This window comes from Rhinatrema bivittatum, chromosome 2 (assembly GCF_901001135.1).
Source record: "Rhinatrema bivittatum chromosome 2, aRhiBiv1.1, whole genome shotgun sequence".
In the NCBI taxonomy this organism is placed as follows: Eukaryota; Metazoa; Chordata; class Amphibia; order Gymnophiona; family Rhinatrematidae; genus Rhinatrema; species Rhinatrema bivittatum.
The window spans coordinates 51,534,065-51,556,902 of NC_042616.1; the positions used below are offsets into that span (position 1 = coordinate 51,534,065).

At 46.5% G+C, this 22,838-nt stretch overlaps 1 protein-coding gene across 9 annotated transcripts in view; it reads right to left on the reverse strand.

Moving 5' to 3' along the window:
• LOC115083936 overlaps positions 1 to 22,838 on the reverse strand; it is a 78,322-nt gene that overhangs the window by 51,562 nt on the left and 3,922 nt on the right. For 8 of the 9 annotated variants that reach the window (XR_003854427.1, XM_029588069.1, XM_029588072.1 and 5 more), the window contains exon 2: positions 9,984 to 11,935. Coding sequence is in view for 8 of the 9 variants with exons in the window: in XM_029588069.1 (XP_029443929.1) it covers positions 9,984 to 11,754 (1,771 nt within the window). In the remaining variant the exon portion in view is untranslated. Of the gene's footprint in view, positions 1 to 9,983; positions 11,936 to 12,495; positions 12,548 to 22,838 lie in introns of those variants that run through there. The other variant, XM_029588068.1, reaches the window with a different exon arrangement.

Here is a 22,838-nt window from a genome sequence, read left to right on the forward strand (position 1 = left end):
CTTAAGGCTGCCCAGCAGCAACATATGCTTGTTTTTATTTATTTATTTATTTAACACTTTTTTTATACCGGCATTCGTAGGACACATCATGTCGGTTTACAAGTAACTGAGAAGGGAAATTACAATGAACAAGGGAGGGGCTAACTGGGTAATATGCAAAATACAAAGGAAGAGAGTCAACAGCAGGATTACAACTTTTTGCATTCAAGTTAGGGTTAAATATGCAAAAGAACTTATAAACAAATTAAGCGAGGCATGTACACTTGAGAAATTAGCATATGAGGGCTTATTTACAGTAAGAGGAGGCAAGTGTACATATGTATAGTTAAAAGCTAGTGGGGGGGGGAGAAAGGAGGGAGGGAGCAGGGGGGAGAGGGGCGGGTGGGGTAGAGTGAAGAGGGGTACAGTAAGGCACGGGTACTTTGAGGGAGGGGTTGCTAGGGGGTGAGAGGGAGGGGTAAAAGGGGGGGCTAGGAGTGCAAGGGAAGGAAACAGGGAGGGGTGGTATGAAGGCTGAGTGTGAGCTGAGGTGGTTCGTAGGACAAAATTAGGATTGAGAGGAGTTGGGGTATGCCTGTCTAAAGAGCCATGTTTTGATTCCTTTTTTGAAGTGGCTCAGGGATGGTTCTAGGCGGAGGTGGACGGGGAGGGAGTTCCAAAGTGTGGGGCCCGCAATAGAGAAGGCTCTATCTCTGGTAGTGGTAAGGTGCCCAATTTTAAGTGAGGGGATTTGGGGAGTGCCAGCAAGGGAGTTTCTCGTGGGGCGATTAGCTTGGCGGAATTGTGGCATATTTTCAAGCCAGGGTGAGTTGTTATTGTATAGAGTGTTATGGAGGATGGTGAGTGTTTTGTACTGGGAACGGAAGGCGATGGGGAGCCAATGGAGGTCCTGGAGAATGGGAGTGATATGGTCTGTTTGTCGGTGGAAGCTAGGACTTGGGTAGACAAGGCCCGGGAAGCTTTAAATTACTTAATGCATCAAAGAGCATCTAAGACAGCCTGGTACTATCAATATCAGCTCTATAAGCAAGGAAATAGGGCGAGCCACCTTATGTCTAATCTGGTGCAGCCTAGGGGCCAACAGGCGTCAATGGTGGGTATCCGAGATGACCGGGGTGTTCACCAAACCTCAACTGCGGCAATTGTGGAGAGGTTTTTGAATTATTATAAACAATTGTATGGGGGCAAATCTATGGATGCAGCGCTTGCGGACTCACTTTTTAGTACGATTCATTGGCTGCGACTGACCAGCGCCTATCTTGCTGCCCTAAATAGTCCTCTAGCCGCCCAGGAAATTTTTGCTGTAATTCAAAAATTAAAAGTTGGGCAAAGCAGCGGGGCAAGACGGGTTGGGATCGGAATTTTATAAGATTCTGAAATTTCCTGTCCTGTCCCCCCTGCAAAAATACTATACTGCGTTATTGACCTCCAATAAGATATCTGAGCTCTCCAACCGTTCCATTACAGTGGGTCCCCAAACCGGGGAAAGATCCCTTGGAGGTGGGTTCATATCGTCCCATCTCATTACTAAACATTGATGTAAAAATTTTAGCAGCTATCCTGGCATCCCGGCTGAATAATATCTTGCCATCCCTTATTCATGAAGATCAAACCGGTTTTGTCAAGGGCCGGCAGGGTGTTCGCAATGCGTGGCAGCTCTTGGCAGCACTTAGCTATCAGCCAGAGGCGAAGGCCCTGATTCTTAGCCTGGATGCCGAAAAGGCCTTCGATTCATTATCCTGGCAGTACATGTTCTGGGTGTTACAAAGGTTTGGTTTTAATGGCGAATGTTTGCAATGGTTAAAGGTCCTGTATAGCAATCCAAGTGCCGCAATCTTATTAAATGGGGCCCCTACGGAATCTTTTACCCTTAACTGTGGGGTCCAGCAAGGTTGCGCGTTGTACCCTTTATTGTTCGTGCTGTCGTTGGAGCCCTTTGTCACTCACCTTAGAGATGAGAAACAGTTCAACGGGTTTAGTGTAGCAGGATACCAATTAAAAACTGCTCTTTTTGCTGACGATGTTCTGTTGTTTGTTGGGAGGTCCCGCACCAGTGTGCCTATCATTGTCAATCTGTTCGAACAATTTCAGAAGGTGGTGGGCCCCAAACTAAATTACTCTAAATCAGAAGCTTTGGCTTTAAATGCCCGGCTGCCCAACACCTGGGAGGGCCTCTTTCCATTTCATTGGGCCCCAAACAAATTTAAGTATCTGGGTATATGGATTCCAAGGCATTTGGATCGCTTATATGATTTGAATATTACTGTCTGTTTAGCTAAGCTACAAGCACAGCTACGGATATCGACTCCCCTCCCACTGTCCCTTTTTGGTAGATGTGCTTTGCTAAAAATGGTGCTCATGCCCAAATTTCTATATTTACTCCACATGGTTCCATGTTGGGTGACGGTAGAAGACCTTAGTCGCTTGCGCTCTAGTATCCAACATTTTTTATGGAAGGGAAAGCGCGCTAGACTAGCTTATAGTGAATTGGAGAGCCCCCGGGAGCAGGGAGACCTTAATATGCCCGACTTTTGGCTGTATAATGCAGCCTGTCAGCTGCGATTCGTGGGGGAATGGTTAACTGGGACCTATAAGTATTGTGAAAAAGGATTATTAGCTCGAATGGTTGCCCCTGGGTCTCCACTGCACATTATGCAACAATGACAAGGTGCGAGGAATGCGGTGGCTTATCCAAAGACACTGATATACCCCTGCATATGGGCTTGGAGGTGGCTCCGCCAACTCGGTAAGCAGACAGGCGTTGCCTCTCTCTGATGCCGGGAAGGGACAGTGGTGCTGTTTTTCAATCTTGGGCAGATAATGGGGTGGTCTCTATATTTCATATGTATGATCCTGAACTTTGCCACACTCACACGCACCTTTTGGATACCAGTGTGTCAGTTCTATGCCTATTTGCAAGCTTGACACTATGTGCGTTCCTTTTCCTGGACACCAGTGGAGCTGGTGGCTGAGACTGACTTTGCCATTAAATTGTTTGCTGTGGCTTGCCTTGCTAATACCATCACTGGGTGGAAGAAACTGGGACTCAAGATGAGGCAGGGCGATAATCTGGACTATCTTGCCGATCTCTGCCAAACAGATGACAGCGTACTTTGGGGCCTTATATAAACAATTGCCTGATGTGAGCCTTAGGGAGGTTAAATTTAAAATACTACATGGTATTTACTGTGATGATGTTCGTCAGCACCAGATGAAGCTTGCCCAATCTCCACTATGTCTTAAATGTGGGAAAAGGGAGGGCACTCTCTTTTATTGCTTATTCGACTGTGAACTACTAAAGACCTTTTGGGTGTCTGTCTGGGCTACTATTAATCAATGTACGGACACTTGTATACCAAGCATCGGTCGGGTGCTACTGGCGAGCTAGGTGTTTCCCTCCCTTCCAGGGAGCTCCTCGAAGGCGAAATTCAAGCGAATGGCCGTTTTGCTGTCATGCCGTACCATATTGGCGGACTGGATCGACCTGAAAGTGCGGCCTTCACATGCCACTTAGCTTGGCAGAATGGCATCACTATTACAGATAGAGAGACTGGACGTTCTCGCAGGCAAACGCAAACCAGATAAAATATATAGTACATGCTGGAATAACTGTTTTGCTCTATTCCCACAGGGCCACAAGATGGACTCATAAATACTGGCTACACGTCTGAGTGGTCTTCGGGGAAAGCTAGGGTATGAATGGTAGACGCATGAGGTATACTTGAGGTATGATTCCGGCTGTGTTGCTGGGACGCTGGATACTGGATTGGGTAGATAGGGGGGGGGGGGGGAGAGGGTGGTTGGGGGACAGGGAGGCACCTTTCATATAAAATAATGGGGGGTGCACACTTCCATGAATATCTGAGATTAATGGTTTACAGGCTAGTAGTGATTGTTCTATGTTATTGTACTTTTTGATGTACTTATGGAATTTGTGTTTGTGGAGGCTGTTTCCTCTATTACCAATAAAAATTATTTTGGGGGGGAAAAAAAACAAAACTCCACAATGGAACCGGTAACATCAAGGTAACATTCAAAAAACAGGCCACATTAGAATGAGACAACAAGGAAACACCATTCACCAGGCCTCTGAAACAGGCAAAAGCCGCAACCTGCACCTTCAAGGAATTAAGGGCCAATCCTTTATTCAAACCATCCTGCAAAAAATCCACAATGAGAGGGATCTTAACTGAACAAGGAAGAACACCCCGCTCCTCAAACCAGGCCTCAAAAACTCTCCAAACCTGCATGTAAGCCAAGGAAGTGGAGAACTTGCAAGCGTGAAGTAAGGTGGCAATCACCGCAGAGGAATAACCACTCTAACAGGCGAGCCTTCTCAAGGGCCAAACTGTAAGACAGAAAAGAGTCAGATCTGCTGTAACAGATCAATGTGTGGTACGGTGTGGATTTGAAAAAAAAAGTGTAATCCCTTTCATCTGGGTGTAGAACTTTCCAGACAACCAACAACTGCAGCTCCTAGCATAACAGGATAGAAGGTAAGGTTTGTCTTTTTGCGGATGACACTAAGATCTGCAACAGAGTGGGCAAATCCACATACCATGGATGCCTGGGCCAGTCCAGTGCCACCAGGAGTACTAGCCCTGGTGGCACTGGACTGATAAGAGAAGGAGAAAAACAGTTGACTGATAAGGACGCACCAAACTAAAAGTAGTTACTTGTAAGCTACAAATGCACATTAATGTTAAATTCAAACCGCCTAATATGATCCCAACAGACAAGCCTAATTTACACACATTGTTTTTTTGAAATGAATTGTTACCGCACTATGATGGCACATGATTAATTTGTAATCTATACCACTCACATTTTCATTAGCGTGCCTTGCTGTAAACCGTTGTGATGGTTATCTAACTTAACCACGGTATAGAAAAGTTTTTAAATAAATAAAAAATAAATAAAAAGATCTTACGAATTATACTGCCCAGCAAGGGCCACAGAGGAAAGGCATAAAGCAGTCTGTCTTCTGGCCAGACCTGTTTTGAGAGCGTCTATTTCCAGGGACCACTGATCTCTCCTGCGACTGCAGAATCCAAGAACCTTCGCATTGCAAGAAGTCACCAGCAGGTCTAGGAACAGAAAGCCCCCACAATCAGCTGAAACACCTCAGCTGACATTCTCCTGGGTCCAGACTCTCTCTGCTGAGAATGTCCGCTCTTACGTTGTCTTTTCCTGCACTGTGAGGGGCCGAGATCATCTGCAGATTACCTTTTGCCCATTCCATAAGCTGGTCTATTTCCTGCAATACTTGCTGGCTCTTGGTTCCTCCCTAGCAATTGATATAGGCCACGGTTGTCGTGTTGTCCAACATCACGTGAATTGCTTGATCCCGCAGTTTGTGGCTGAACTGCAAGCATGCAGGTCACACTGCTTGGGCTTCCAGGCGATTGATATTCCAACAGGACTCTTCGGAATTCCAACGCCTTTGGGCGTTAACTCCAGTCAGCCTCCCAACTATGGAGACTCACATCTGTCATAAGTACCAACCAAGTTGGAGAGGACAACGAACTCCCTTTCTCAGATGAACCTCCCGCAACCACCACTGGAGGCGGGAGCAAATTTCCATCTTCAAGTGGAGCCGAACTGCATAGTCCTGAGACTGCAGGTTCCAATGAGACAGCAGAAAGCACTGAAGAGGACGCATATCCACCCTTGCCCACAGCACCACTTCCAGGGTAGGCATCATCACCCGAGCACCTGTAGGAAGGACCACACTGTCAGGCATATGGTGTTTACCAATTGACGCACTTGAGACTTTAAGTTCTGGATCCGAACTTTTGGTAGGAAAACTCAGTTCTGCCCCATGTCAAACCGGACCCCCAGATATTCCAATGACTGGGATGGCTGAAGACTGCTCTTGATCAGGTTCACCACCCAACCAAGCTCCTGCAATAAGGAGATCATCTTGTGTATCACCAAGCGGCTCTCTTCCTGAGACTTAACTTGAATCAGTCAGTCGGCCAAATACGGGTGCACCAGGATCCCTTCTTGTCGCAAGGTCACCACTTTTACTACCATAACCTTGACAAATGTTCTGGGAGCGGTGGCCATCCAAAAGGGCAACGCCCGAAACTGATAATGGTGCCCCAACACCAAAAAGCATAGAAAGCATTGGTGTGCCATTCGGATGGGAATATGTAAGCCTCAGACAGATCCAAGGATGTCAGAAATTCCCCTGACTGCACCGCCATTATCACAGAGCGTAAGCTTTCCATGTGAAAATGAGTCTCCTTCAAATAATGATTGACCCTTGAGATCCAGGATGGGACGAAAAGATCCCTCCTTCTTGGGCAAAACAAAATAAATGGAATATCGCCCTATACTTTCTTGAGATGTGGGCTCCTCTACGGGGTAGTCGTCTGCTTAGAGGCGGCACATACCAGTGCATCCACTTTGGGAAAACGTAAACGCCAGATTCAGGGGGTACATGCCTTCCAATGTGTAACCCCCTTTAAAATTTGCCCCTGGAGCGTCCCATTCCAGATCAATCAATTCCTGAATGGCATCCATCACAGGGAAAAAGCAAGAGGCTTTACGTAAGGAAATCAAAATGGGATTCTTCCTTGGCTCTGACATGGCATCCGAACCAGGGACACCCAGTTGTTTCAAGGTCTGGGATATCAGAGCCGAAAGTTCATATCTATGAAAGAACCACATGGTTCAATATGGTTCCAGCCCTGGAGGAATTTCCCCATGTCCAGGTAATCAGGATCAACCTCATCATCAGTGCCATCCGGATTCCTTTCGGGAACACCTGCAGGGAGCACAGGCAAGCTCCGGCGCTTAAGCACAGGACTGCAAGAGGGAGAAGCCATCGGCTAAGGGTCTGACTGGACAGGCATGGAGGATCTGGAGGACTAATTCTGAAGAAAAGCTTGTAAGCCTTGAAAAAATTCCACCCAAGATAAAATAGCCGGGTCCAGACCAAGCCCAGAAGAACTGGAGCTGGTCCCACAGAACTGTCCTCACCTGCAGAGGAGCCAGTTAAGGGAAAACCAAGGTCTGGCTTCCTTCTAGTCAAGGCCGTGACCAGCCCATCATCAGAATGGGAGGAGCCAGGCTTAGCAAAATCCGAGGGAGCCAATTCACCCCGAGCATCTGTGCAGCACTGACACAGGTTAGAAGCCAGGTCGGGCTGAGAAACCCTAATATGACAGGCAACACAAATAGGAAAACGCTTAGGCTTTTTGCTTACCGACGCCATCGTAGCGGTAAACATGCGCCTGAATGGCTTGCGCTCAAAAGGGGAATGCGCACAAAAAATAAACGCCTAGGAGAAAGTGCGGCAAGGCACATGTACAACTTGTGCGCCAAGCTAAGCGTGTGAACAGTGTAAAATTTGTGCACGTAAAAAGCACGCCCAAAAACAGAGCACACAATGTGTGTGCGCAGAGTCGATGCACTACACACACCGAAGACGGGTAAAGGGCAGCACAGCACGCACAGGAGCAGGTGAAAAACACTGCCGCGGTGTGCAAGAAAAAAGCCTAAGTGCGGGGCCTAGCCTACCGGGGGCCGCTCAACCCGCCATGCAGCCCAGTTCCCCAACCCTAACGGGAGCAGGAACAAGCATCAGTACAGTGTGCCAAGCATGGAGACCAGAGGTAGTCCTGAAACCCCTCTGTCTCCGATTGAAAAGTAAAACTTCTTTCTTTTTTTTCTTAAACCTTACCTGAGCTCAGCACTCACCAGCTGAGTACAGAGACGTCTCCAGCTACGGGGGGAGAGGGCATCTGCTGTCACCACCGTGCTTGGCCTCCTGCATCCACCGCCTTTCAGCTGAACTAGCAGCTGAGTCCACTCCGGAAACCCAGCTACCGGACCAACACATACATCTGAGGGGCCACGGAAATCACCTCAGGAATTCTCAACTGGGGGAGGGAACTTTAGGTATCATCGCAGAAGAGCGGGGCTCTCTTTTCCTTAATTGAGAATTTCCGCAATCCCCATAGGGAGATGCACGTCCACCATCTGCTGGAGATGGAGAATACTGGCAGGCTGGGGTCACTGCAGGGTTATGTATACTGTGACGTCAGCTTGCTCCGTCTCCATCTGCTGGCAGGGGAGCATAAACCCACTGGTCCTGAGTCCATCTGTTTAGGCGCTAGGAAACCCAATATTTTGTCATTTCGATAATTTCACCATCAATCTGAACTCTAATACCAATACATTTACATATTACAACTGACATCATCTCAGGTCCTCTCAAAGCCAGCAGACGCACTGATTCTTTATATAATGGTGATTCCTTTCTGCCTAAGTGCGGCATGTGATATGAACGTTCCAGTTCTCACTCCCTCTTAGATAGATATGTAGTTCTTTTAGCGATAAATCATTGCACCAAGTGGTTTAGCATCACCAATTCTTTGTATATTATGGTATCAGGGACCACTGGGTGACAAAGGGCAACTGGAGAGAGAAGCAAGAGAAGGAAATGTTCTGATTAGTCAGATACAGAACATGTATATGTCATCTCTTTTTTCAAGGGGGGGGGGGGGGAGGGTTCGGCTCTACAGTTTCTCCTTCCTCCTTTTTCTTCCAGCTCAAAAAGAACCAGTGCTGGGATTCTGGCACCATGAGCCTTCTATTGCAAGTACCCGGGGGCTTTCTCCACCCTATTTTAGCAAACCCTGCCTCCCCCCACTGTTCTTAGACTGGCCATAGCAGCAAAGGTCCCAAGGCCAGAAGTCAGAACCTTGTATCACAGGCTCGAAATCTGGCTTCCAGCCGGTGTCCTTGACAATGATCATGCCTCCCTCTCTCCTCCCCCCAGGGAATGCGAATGCTGCCTCTGCAACCTCCCCAGCCCCATGGTTTGGAAGATCCAATTCAGGAAGCCAACCAGGAACCTTCCAGATGGCAGCGTGCAACACTGCTGCCAAGCCACAGGGCCGGCCCCTGACCAGTTTATTTTAATTTTTTTTTTTTTTTTGCATTCAGTGAAAAATTCAGTTTGTGAAATATTCCTTTCACCATGTGTGAACGTTTAGCAAAAATGATCCCCTTCCCTTCCTCCTACTGTTAGACCCAAAGCCATTCTACCATTAAATGGTGGCATAAAGCTGGGATGGAGATGGCTAGGCTGAAAGACCAAAGGTCCATCGAGTCCAATCTCTTTCCATCACTGCCCCCTCACCTCCATCCCGAGTGCGCTCTATGCAAGAATCCAGGGAAAAGGGTCAAATCCACAGCCAATTCTGCAGCTACACAAAGGTTTCCTTCCGTCTGCTGCTGGTAGGAGAAACAGGTGGAGTGCGAGATCCCGGTAGGGTCCGATAACCCTTGCATAATATAATTAAGTCTCCCCTGGAATGATTTTTTCCTACGGTGGACAGCCCTGGTTTGTACATTCTCACTACACATATGAGCCTCTGTCTCTTGCATTAAATTCAGGGGTCAATATGCAAAGAAACTGAGCACCTGATTCAGGAACCAAAAGTTAGATGACTTTTTCAGCCAAACTCTGAATACGCCAAAGTTTTGGGCTGAAACTTCGCCTTACCTTACACACCTAAATATACGTCTAATTATTCACCTACATTTAGAGGTCCAAGTTAGGGGCCTAGCGCTGAAAAATCAGTGCCGAGTGTGTAACTTACTTCCCCTGACCATACCTCATCCCCTGGCCCTGTCCATCTTTCAGCAGTGGGGAGTTTTCATGTAGGTAGATAGGTGCCCAGATATTTTGAATCTGAATCCCTTTAAAGTCCTCGTTCTATCATTTGGAGATCTTTTGCGACAGGGCTAGGCAACCTTTTTTTGGCCGAAGGCCACAATGGGTTAGCAAACAGTCCCTGGAGGACCGACAACAGGAAGAGGGGTCCTTCTGATAGTCTGAAGTAAGGGCGGGCAGGGAGGGTAGGATAATAATAGTATGCAATCTTAAAAGTGCATTACACAAACAAAACAGCACACTCCTACCCTCCTCCCCTCTTTCATAAATGTGAATAATATAGTTCGGTTACCTCTCTTTACGATGGCATCAAAGTCTGGAGTCAGATTTGTTGTTGAAATCCGCATCACTGGGCTGAGATGGTGGTCTGATAAATGGGATCTGGAGTGAGCCCTGTTGCACTTCAGAACGGAGAAAGTTTGCTCGCACACATAGGTAGAGCCAAAAAATACTAAGGTTTTCTGCGCTTCCCTGCAGATATTGGGGAACTTCGTTGCACTCAAGGATGCATAGAACGCGCCCAGATTTTCTGCATTGTACTTTTTCTTCAAGGTGGAGTCGCACTGGAGGTCAATGAGCTCCAGCTGCAGCTCTTCTGGGGCTCTCTCGTAGTCGAACAACAGCGGGCAGGAGACCAGCTCCAGGGTGCTTTCAATCCCTTCAAAGTCGGCAAATTGATGGGAAAATGCCACATGAAATTCACTCAGAATTTGGCTGTACTTGCCTGCCTGCTCTGGTGACACTTCCAAACCTTGGAGTGTTGCAAAGTGAACCAACACGTTACTCTTCAGTTCTCTGGCAAAACATAACAACATGACTTGGAAAGCCTTCACCCTAGGATACAGTTCATGCACAAACAGGTTCTTGCCTCGCAGCTTCATGTTGAACTCATTTAAATGTGCCATGATGTCCACCCCAAAAGCAAGGTCACACACCCAGCTTGAATCCTTTAATTCAGGGAACTCACCAGCTTTTCCCTCCAGAGCCAAAAAATGGCTAATTTCATCTCGCAGCTTCCAGACTTGCTGCAGCGCCTTTCCTAAATTAAGCCAGCCAACATTTCTATGATCCAAGTGTTCAGCATCTGTGCTTTCAAAAAGGGAAATGAATCGATAGTGATCAAAAGCCCTTGCCCTAATGCACTTCACTATTTTCACTACGGTGCAAAGAACGTGATCAAGGTCCAGGGCGTTTTTGCAGAGCGCCACCTGGTGTAAAATGCAATGCAAAACAGTGAGCTCTTGCATCGGGTCTAGTTCCTTCACTCTATCCCCAATTCTTTTCAGAAGTCCACCGTTTTCCCCCGTTAAATCTAGAGAGCCATCTGTGGTCACGTTTGCCAGCTTACTCCAGGGGAGCTTCACGCGTTCCAGCCAGCCGGACACGGCCTCGTACAAATCCAGTCCCGTCATGCCTTTTCTGGATACCACCGTTAGAAATTCCTCCGTGATTTCAAATTTATCATCAATTCCCCTGACAAAAACCAAGAGCTCCGCTGTATCTTGGAGGTCTGGGCTGCCACTGAAAGCTAATGAGAAGAGCGTGAAGTAGCGCGCTTTCCTGGTTAACTCAGAGACCAATTCTTCATCGATCACTTCGATACAGCGAGCGATAGCTTTCCGTGACAAGCAAAGGTTCTCCATTCTCGCTTGATACTCAGGACACAGCAACCTAGCGACATCTACCAGGCATCGTTTCAAGAACTCCCCATCAGCAAAGGGCTTGTTTTCTTTAGCAATCCTGAAGGCCAAAACATAAGAGGCCTTGGCAATAGCTTCCTGAACTGTGGCTTGGGGCACAAAAGATTTCTGCTGGGTTTTTAATTTAGCTGCCAGTCTCTCAGCTTTAATTGCCCTCTCTTCACACGTTAGGTTGCTCGCATAATTTGGATGTTTGGTAGTAAAATGGCGATACAAATTGTACTTCTTCAACACGGCAATGTTCTCCTGACAAATCAGACAAATGGGCTTGGAGTTCAAGACTATGAAGAAATACTTTGCTTGCCATTCTGGATTGAAAAGTCGGCATTCAAGGTCCACTTTTCTTTGTTTTGAAGAACTCATTTTTTTTTTAATTTTTACTCTATAAAGTATAAAAATATGGCACTGCAATATGTCTGACTCAGTAGGGGTGACTGCTTGAAGCTGGAAAGATCTTCTTCAGGAGTGTTCTCTTTCATTTGCATTCACTCTTTATCAGATGCCTCACGTTTGCGACAGATCTGCTCTTCAATCTCCTTTCTTCCTAAAAAAAAAAAAGAACAGAACCAGCTAAGATAGTCTAACACACATGGCATCACTTGTATTTATTTCATCTTTTGAGGCCTGGTAGGTCCTCATATTTCCTCTTTCTTCCAGCTCAGTTGAAAGAAGTACTGGGATTCTGGATCTTTCATTCACAAACCACCCAGGGGAATTTTTCCCCTATTTTAATAGAATTCCCCCCAACCCCCCAAAATTGCTAGTCGGGTCACTGCATCTCTCCTGAGGCTGGGGGCCATGCACCAGGACTCTTTCCGGATCCTGGCATCATGGGCTCTAAATCCAGCTACCAGGTGTCGCCTTTACCGATGGACATTCTCCTTCCTTCCCCATCTGAACTGGGGTGCAAAAGATCCAATTTGGGACTTGAACTGGGGGGACCCTCCACACTGCCACTGCATCACTTTTATTAATGGTGAAAGCCGATCAGCAGAAAGCAGAGGTACCAACTAGTAACGTCAAGCCAGGAGAGCCACAAGCACTGGAAAGCAATAATCCCCTATACAATTAAAGCCAGAGAGACATAATGAAAGAAACACGCACACAGCCAGTCTCCATCGTTAGCACTGGACAGTCGTTCTGAAAAACAGAAGAACTGGTGAAGGCCTACCAGCCCAAGTGAGGAAGAAAGCTACAGAAATAAGAAAAAAAAAAAAGGGGTTGATCAATAGACAAGGAAAAGCATGTGGCAAACATACAAATTTATAGGAAAATTGGTTCTTACCTACTAATTTTTGTTCCTAGAATACCATAGATCAGTCCAGACAAGTGGGTTTTGCATCTCTACCAGCAGATGGAGTCCAGAACAAAAACTCTGAGGCACTGCTATATATCTGAGAGTGCCACCTGCAGTCCCTCAATATTGACCTGTACCCAAGCTAAGATGTAGACAAATTCAAAAGGTAACCTAACTCCCTCCTCTACGTGAGCAGGAGAATAAAGGTAGAGCCCTTTAACAAGAGCCCTTATGTCCACAGCAGGGATCGAAACCCTTGAAAGTTAAACAACAAGACTTTTCAGTCTTCTCTATGCTACACATAGCTGAAATAGCAGTCTTTAAAATAGAGTGGAGCTCTGGACTGATCTGTGGTATTCCGGGAATGAAAATTAGCAGGTAAAAAGCAAATTTTCCTTTCCTGTTCATACCCCAGACCAGTCTAAATAACTGGGATATACTCAAGCTTTCCTAAACAAGGTGGGAACCTGAAAGACCAATTTGCAACACATGTTCCCCAAATAGCAACACAACTGGCATCCGAACATCTATTCAGTAATGTCTGGTGAAAGTGTGAAGCAACGACCAAGGCACCATATAGCAGATCTCCTGCAGAGAAACCAAGTGACACTCCGCCCAGAAAGCTGCCTATTCTTTGGCCTCTTCAGGAAGTGTCCTTCCCTTTCAAATATAATCCGAAATTAGGGCCTCTTTTATCCACTATACAATTGTAACTTTCAAAGCCTTGCATACCTTCTTTGCTCCACAGAGCAGCACAAAAAGGTGATCAAACCTTCGAAATCCATTGATAACCTTCAGACACCGAATTTTACATCATAGAAACATAGAAATGACGGCAGAAGAAGACCAAACAACCCATCCAGTCTGCCCAGCAAGCTTCACACATTTTTTCTCTCATACTTATCTGTTTCTCTTAGCTCTTGGTTCTATTTCCCTTCCACCCCCACCATTAATGTAGAGAGCAGTGATGGAGCTGCATCCAAGTGAAATATCTAGCTTGATTAGTAAGGGGTAGTAGCCGCCGCAATAAGCAAGCTACACCCATGCTTATTTGTTTTACCCAGACTATGTTATACAGCCCTTATTGGTTGTTTTTCTTCTCCCCTGCCGTTGAAGCAGAGAGCTATGCTGGATATGCGTAAGTATCAGTTTTTCTCCCATGCCATTGAAGCAGAGAGCCATGCTGGATATGCATCGAAAGTGAAGTATCAGGCACATTTGGTTTGGGGTAGTAACCGCCGTAACAAGCCAGCTACTCCCCGCTTTGTGAGTGCGAACCCTTTTTTCTTCTCCCCTGCCGGACAACCCCTGTTGGACAACCAACAAATGTAACTCTCTGGGTCCACCACATCCAGATGCCAGAATGCAGCAAGTTTAACTTGTTGACTCAGATAGAACAAAAAATGACCTGTGGTAAAAATGATGGAACCGTTTTCCACAAAACCCTATTCACTGAAATATGAAGAAAGGGGTCCCTACACGACAAGGCCTCAAGTTCCGAAATTCACCTGGCCGAACAGATAGCCACTAGAAATAGCACATTCAGAGAAAGATCCTTCAGGGATGTCCCCAGTAATGCTCAAAAGAGCCATAAGCACCAAATTGAGGGTTCAAGAGGGATATACCCAACTAATAGGAGGTCATAAACGTTTAGCACCTGTCAGAAAACTACATCTGGATGGATTGCCAAAGAATCCACCTTACCTTGACAAAAACAGCCCAAGACTGCTATCTGAATATGAAGAATTATATGCCCTTTCTATAGAAAGGCCCAATTTTGAGGACAGACACCCACATCAGGTTAAGCCCTTCTTCAACACACCAGACCTCAAATGCCTTCCATACCCTGACATAAGTTTAGGACATGAACGGTTGCCTGCCTGAAGTAAGGCAGCAATAACTGCTTCTGAGCACCCCTTCAATTCCAACTAGCGATCGCAAAAAGTAATCCATCCAATCTGAAAAGATGGAACCCTACCGGACCAGCCTTTGAAGATGACCTAACTTAAGAGAGCCACCAACTGCGAGATTTACAAAGTCTGCAAACCAGTGTCAAACGGCCCCTCTGGTGCCACCAGTTTATAACAAAACTCTCACCGACCAAAGAAGAACCAATGCTTTGATGCTTTTGAGTAGAACTCTTGACTGCTCATCTGGACATTCTTCCTTGTCACCATGAGATCCTACTGAGGAACTCCCCACCTGGCCTGAATTAGCTCCATTTCTTCTGGCAATAATTCCCACTTTCCCAGGTCTAACTGCTGCTGGCTGAGATAGTCCACTTGCACATTGTCCACTCTGGCTGCTAGTGCCGCCAAGTAAGATTCTGCTCAAGCAAACAGCCACTGAGCCCACTGTTGCTGCAGTGTCTGACAAAACTCAAACCGCAGAATGATAGACCATAATGCTTGTATGGATGACCATTGATCCTGAGCCATCTGTCCTTGTCAGACTGGCGTCGGTGGTCACTACTCCCCTATCCGGGATACCCAACTCCACTCCTCGCTCTAAACTGGTCCAAGATAGTCAGCACAAATGACTGGATCTGGCTATCCCTTGAAGCAGTGTTGGGAGCTGAAGTTTCTCAGAGAGAAAATTCGGGAGAGACCATGTGTGTTAATACCCATGGAACTAAATCCAGCGCAGATGCCATAGGACCCAGGACTTGCAAATAACCCCACACTTTGGGTATCAAAGCCGCAATAGATGATGGACCTGAGCCTGCAACTTCGTCACCCTCTCCGCCATGAGGAACACTCTTCCCAACTTGGTATCGAACTTTGGCCCCAGATACTCCAGGGACTGGAAGGGCATAAGGCTATTCTTTGCTGGGTTCACCACCCAGCTCAGAGACCACAACTTCTGCATCACCCACGACACGGAATGATGTCTTCTGACTTTGACTCGAGGAGCTGTACCAAGAACCCTTCTCTTCGCAGAGCTGCAGCTACCACCACCATCACACCTTGGTGAAGGTCTGAGGAGCAGTCACCAATCCTAACTGTAGAGCTCCTGGAACTAAAAATGCTTGCCTAGGGCCAATCGCAGACGTTTCTGATGCCCTGAGAAGCCTCTGTCAGTCTGATGCCAGAAACTCCCCTTTGTAAACCGCCGGTCTTACTGATTTCAATGTTTCCATACAACGAGGTACCCGGAACACCACACTGATCTTCTTCAGATCCAAAATGGGCTGTAAAGTATCTTCTTTCTTTGGCACTCTGAAATTGATTGAATATCTGCCTTTTCCCCATTCCTCCTGAGGCTCAGTCACCATCGGCTCCAAATGCTCTCTTTACTTGCGACGTGCAAGGGGAACTCATGAGACTTCTCGGATCGGACGAGGAAAATCTTAGGTGAAGCCGCTTATGACATCCAGTACCCATTGGTCCAAAGACCTTGGTCCACTCCTTGTAACAAAAGATCAATCTCCCTCCAACTGCTCTTTATTTTTATTTTTTTTTTAGAAGAGTAGACCAGCCTCCCTTCATTGTGCAGCCTTGCTGCCTCTGGCCCCTTGACCAGAGTTATCCCAGGTGGAATTACGCAGACCCTGAAAGGTCTGCTGCCGCCCTGATCCTTGCTTCTGAGATGAGAAAACTCCCCTGATGGAGCAATACTCTCTCTTTGGCTTATCTTTAGGAAACTTTAGCCCTTTGGACTCCCCCAAAAGGTTTACTAGTTGCTCCAGATCCTAGCTGCACACTAACCTCCCCTTAAAGAGGAGATCAATGAGCTGGGACTTGCATTAGACATCCGTTGACAAATTGCGCAACCAAAGAAAACATCTAGCCTGTACCACTGACACCATAATCCCGGTTGACATCTGAAACAGATCATAGGGCGCATAAACCACAGCTACCTCCAGGCATGCCACTTGCCTAGCGGAGGCCAAGAAAACCTGTCCTTTTGCCTGCAAGCTCTGCACCCACTGCAACTAGTCCCGCATGCCCAAGGTTGAAACCTCAAACATCCTTTTTAGGTAGATCGTCAATTTCCGACCCTGAGCAACTTCCAGTGAGGCCGAATGCTCCGCCTAGGTGGTTTTTTTTAGAAAACTCACAGACCAAAGAATCCGCCTCCAGCAGGGGACAGAGCTTACCATAGCTCTCCCCACCTTCAGTCCCGCTTGTGGAGTATCCCACTCCCGGAGAACCAATTTCTTTACTGTTCTATGGAATGGAGGATTTGGAAGCCCCTACAGGCCTTCCCTGACATGGCCCCCCCTTCATGGGGGTCCATGTCAGGGAAGAAATCGGATTACATGGCCTAACTTTAAAATGGTTCAGATCTTATCTAAAAAACAGGTTTTTCCAAGTTCAGATCAACAACACATTATCAGAAAAAATTAATCTCAAAACAGGAGTTCCACAGGGATCAGCCCTATCTGCGACCCTTTTTAACATATACATGCTGCCATTATGCCACTTACTTGCAGGGCTAGGAATTATCCACTACATTTACGCCGACGACATTCAACTAATTCTACCCATAGAGGACACTCTAGAGAAAACATTAAACCTAGCTAACATGTACCTAAGCATTATAAAACAACTACTGACACAAATGGAACTTGTAATTAATATTGATAAAACAGAATTTCTTCACTTAGAATGAAAAAATTCTGAAATCAGTCAAACATCAATAATACTCAAAGACAACCAGAAAATTGAACTAGCAGAAAAAGTACGTAACCTGGGAATAATAATAGACCCTGAAATCAATCTGAAACAAGACATATCACTAAAAGTAAGGGAAGGTTATGCAAAACTCATAGTACTCAGAAAACTTAAACCACTGCTAACTCAAAATGACTTCCGAACAATACTGCAGGCACTAATCTTCTCCAGCACAGATTACTGCAATGCCCTTATGCTAGGACTACCTAATACAACATTAAGACCACTGCAAATACTTCAGAACACAGCAGCTAGAATATTAACTGGAAAAAGAAGGAGGGACCATATAACTGAAACCCTAGCAGAGTTACATTGGCTACCAATTGAACACAGAATTAAATACAAAACCCTATGTATCATTCACAAACTAATTTATGATGAGAAATCAGACTGGTTGAACACAGCATTACGGGTACACACTCCACACAGGAACCTCCGCTCAGCAAATAAAGCACTCCTAACCATTCCATCAGTTAAAACAGCAAGACTGACACAAGTGAGAGAAAGAGCCCTATCACTAGCAGGACCCATAATCTGGAACACAATGCCTCCAGAGATCAGGCTACAAAGTGATCTCAAGACATTCAAGAAAAACCTAAAAACATGGCTTTTTAAACAAGCATTTTACAAAGAGACAGGAGAATAGAGAGAAATATTTCAGGAAAAGACAGAAAGGCACAAACATACAGTCCTTAGGACTATACAGTAGATTAGTCTATGAACTCCACACCACAATAAACCATAACTATAATACTATGTGTAATAAAACTACCAGTGTAAGTACCTTGGTACAATTGGTCATGAACAACTTCGCTAAATGACTATGTCTAATAATATATTGTAACCGAACCTTTGACGGCACCTGTTAGAATGTACTATAGTACACTTTTACCTACATTAAATATGTGCCTACATGTAAACCGTTGCGACGGTATTTAACTTAGCAACGGTATATAAAAGTTTTTAAATAAAATAAATAAATGGTTAGACCCCAGCTGAGAAATGTCAACTCCCAACTGTTCCACCTTAACCTAGGCTGCCACTGAAGGGCTTCCTCCAGAGCCATCATCTTGATCCCCGAACCCCTCTGAGGGATCTGTGTCATCAGCATCACCACTCTAATGACCTTGAAGGTCTAGCAGACAGAAAAAAAAGCACTCAGCCCTCCCAGAGAGTCTTGCCTGCCCATCTTAGCCTGTTACTGGGGATCCAATGGAGGAGCACTCTTGCCTACAGCTCCCCTTTTTGGCTAAATAAGCTTTGTGCCTTTGTACAGGTCCTTGGTGAGGCCTCACCTGGGGTACTGTGTTCAGTTCTGGAGACCGTATCTGGAGACCGTATCTACAAAAAGACAAGATGGAAGCGGTACAGAGAAGGGCGACCAGGAAGGTGGAGGATCTTCATCAGATGACGTACGAGGAGAGATTGAAGAATCTAAATATGTACACCCTGGAGGAAAGGAGGAGCAGAGGTGATATGATACAGACTTTCAGATACTTGAAAGGTTTTAATGATCCAAAGACAACGACAAACCTTTTCCTTAGGAAAAAAATCAGCAGAACCAGGGGTCACGATTTGAGGCTCCAGGGAGGAAGATTCAGAACCAATGTCAGGAAGTATTTCTTCACGGAGAGGGTGGTGGATGCCTGGAATGCCCTTCCGGAGGAAGTGGTGAAGACCAGAACTGTGAAGGACTTCAAAGGGGCGTGGGATAAACACTGTGGATCCATAAAGTCAAAAGGCCGCCAATGAAGAGTGGGTAACTCGCCAGAATGATGGCTACTGCCTGGACACAATACCCTTATTCAATAAACATACACATGCTTACTGTGACTCCAACATCGCTCTAAGCTTCAACAGCAAGAGGAAATGTGAAAAAAGGTTTTGCACTCACAAAGAGGGGAGTAGCTGGCTTGTTACGGCGGTTACTACCCCAAACCAAATATGCCTGATACTTCACTTTCAATGCATATACAGCATAGCTCTCTGCTTCAACGGCAGGGGAGAAGAAAAACTGATACTTCACGCATATCCAGCATAGCTTCAACGGCAGGGAAGAAGAAAAAAGGATTCGCAATCACAAAGCGGGGAGTAGCTGGCTTGTTACGGCGGTTACTACCCCAAACCAAATGTGCCTGATACTTCACTTTCAATGCATATCCAGCATGGCTCTCTGCTTCAACGGCAGGAGAGAAGAAAAACTGATACTTCACGCATATCCAGCATAGCTCTCTGCTTCAACGGCAGGGGAGAAAAAAAAAACTGATACTTCACGCATATCCAGCATAGCTCCCTGCATCAACGGCAGGGGAGAAGAAAAAACCACCAATAAGGGCTGTATAACAGTCTGGGTAAAACAAATAAGCATGGGTGTAGCTTGCTTATTGCGGCGGTTACTACCCCTACTACCCCTAACTAATCAAGCTAGATATTTCACTTGGATGCAGCTCCATCACTGCTCTCTACATTAATGGTGGGGGTGGAAGGGAAATAGAACCAAAGAGCTAAGAGAAACATAAGTATGAGAGAAAAAAGTGTGTGAAGCTTGCTGGGCAGACTGGATGGGCCGTTTGGTCTTCTTCTGCCGTCATTTCTATGTTTCTATAAGAAGACAAAGTCTGAGGAAATTCCTGTCAAACTGCTAGAATCTTCCCTCATGAGTTCCCCAGCCTCATCACCGCCTCTCTGGGTCTGCAGGGAAATCATACTCGACTGGCAATAAAGGGATTCTGCTGGTTGATTGCCACACAAATACAAAATGGCCACTGTTCCACATTTGTCAGCCAAACTATCTCACCAGCTGCAGCCAATTGGGTGTCAGTTTTATCCTGCACTTCCTCAGCAGCTGCCCCACAAGCTTCTCCTCCTGAGAAAACACTTTAAGCACATACACCTCTCTCCACAGGCCTAGCAGCCTTGCTGTATCCCGCAGCCACCACCATTATGCAAACACCTGCCTGAAGCACACTTTAGGAACGTACACCTCTCTCCACATTGTAGCCCTTGCTGCATCCCACGACCACCGCCATTATGTGCACACTTGCCATATCGTGCACTTGTACTTAGGCACATACTCTTCTCCCCGCCGGCTTTGTAGCATTAGCTGTGTCCCAAGGCCGCCACCATTATGCACGCGCTTTGTGCTCGTCCAAGCCAGATGTGCCTCATGCTTGACAGGAAGCTGCCTGCCAACAGGTCACACTGAAGTCGTCCCCCCCGCCCCCCAACACGGGTACCCAGTGGGCATTGACCGCTCGCCCTCCTTCTCCTCCCCCAGCTGTCTCATGACCAGCCGATCAGCATCTGCACACGCACTGCCTCTTTTCTTAATTAAAAAAAAAAAATATATGAGATGACAGGCCTAAGAAAATACCCCATCCCCCAAAAAAAGAAAGGGAATACCTTCCTGATGGTGATTCAGACACTGGAGGGCCAGTGGGAGCAGTCCAAGGGGAAGGAGGGAGCTAGAACCACCCACTTTCAGTCCTCTCGTTGACCTTCAGGGGACAGAGGGAGCCAGAACCACTGAGTTTCAGTCCCCTCATTGATTTCAGGCTGAGCTAAACCAAGGATACCAACACCTTGCTCACCCTGCTCCTCCTGAGGGATGGTCCACGAAGATGCCGAACACCTCAGGGAGCCCATACGAGAATCCTGTTCGCTCTCTTTTCTTTCTTTTTTTTTTTATCTAATTCTCCAGACTGCAGAATTTTCACCTCTACCATCTGCTGGAGTCAGAGAAATACTGGAGGACTGCAGGTGGCACTCTAGCTTATGTAACAGTTTCAGAAAAGTTTTTGTACTCTGACTCCATCCTCCTCAGATCCAAAGAGTTACAAATCTGCCTCATATATGCGCCTCCAAGCTTACTTGAACATGACCCATCCCCACTCATTGAATTCCTCTCTGATACCATCAATATAGAAATCCCCACCGTTATACTAGGAGATTTTAACCTCCATGTTGACACCACCCCCAACTCGCCTTACTGTGATACCCTCCTCAACTCACTACTTGCACTCTGCTTCAAACAAATCATCAAATCCCCCACACATAAAGCCGGGCATACCCTCGACCTCATATTCATTAACTCCTGTATAGACGCCACCCACTCACCGGATAGTATCCGTCCCCTGGTCAGATCACTTTCTCATCAATGCACACCTTACCATAAATCTACCTCCCACCAGCACCGCCCCACATAGCACTAAAATCACTTTTCGTAAACCATGCACCACTGAAGATCTCATCTCTGCCTTCGATAACTTCTCTGACAACCTTGACCTCTCCAACCCTGAAGCGGCCCTCTCCTCTTGGCACTCTCTTACCTCCACTATAGCCGATAATATCTGCCCTATCATCAACAAAGAAATACGTCACGGTCAGACAGCAAAAAAACCAAGATACACAACAAAGCTCAAAAATCTAAAAAACGACCTGAGAAATAAAGAGCGCAGCTGGCGCAAAAATCCTACACCCAAACATACAGCCGTATATAAAACTACCCTCCATGCCTACAGCCTCGCAACCACACAGACAAAACGCAACTACTACTCTGCTAGAATCCATCACTATCAACTCAATGCAAAGGCTCAATTCTCCTACGAGGCGGAACTCACGAAACCCCCTCCCCCCTCCTCTAATGAACAAGAAAAAGGTTCATGTGAAGAACTTGCCCTCTACTTCAAAAACAAAATAGCTAACCTCCTCCTACACCTCCCCACCAACCCCCCCCTAACCAACCTCCTCCCCACAAATCCGAATCTCAAGCTTGAGTCCCTCGACTCAACCTCATCCAAGGAAATCAAAACTATCAAATCAAACCCGTTACTCACCCCTCTGACACCATCCCAACTAAAGCCCTCCTCTCCATTCCCTCCATCATCGCAAAACCCACTGCAGACATAATCAACTGTTCCGTCACACGGCGAAGTCCCAGTCCCCCTCAATCTGGCAGTTGTCAAGCACCTACTCAAAAAACCCACTCTCGACCCCTCCAACCCCTCTAACTTCCGGCCCATCTCTAACCTCCCCCTCATTTCCAAAGTCATGGGAAAAATCGTCAATGCCCAGCTGTCCAACTATCTGGAAGACCACAACATCCTTCACCCCTCCCAATTCGGATTCCTCAAATCCCGCAGTACGGAACACCTACTACTCTCCTTAACTGACACCCTCCTCAAGGGCCTGGACCGCGGACACTCCTTTATCCTGGCCATCCTTGATATCTTGTCCACCTTCGACACCATCAATCACAAAATCCTCCTTACCCGCCTCTCAGAGGTCGGCATCTCAGGCACCGCCCACCACTGGTTCACCTCGTACCTCCTTAACAGAAGCTACACCATAAGAATGGCAAACTCAGAATCCTCACACATCCCCCTCACCCAAGGCATCCCACAGGGCTCTTCCCTTTCATCTACCCTCTTCAACATTTACCTAGTGCCCCTCTGCCACCTGCTTACCGACCTAGG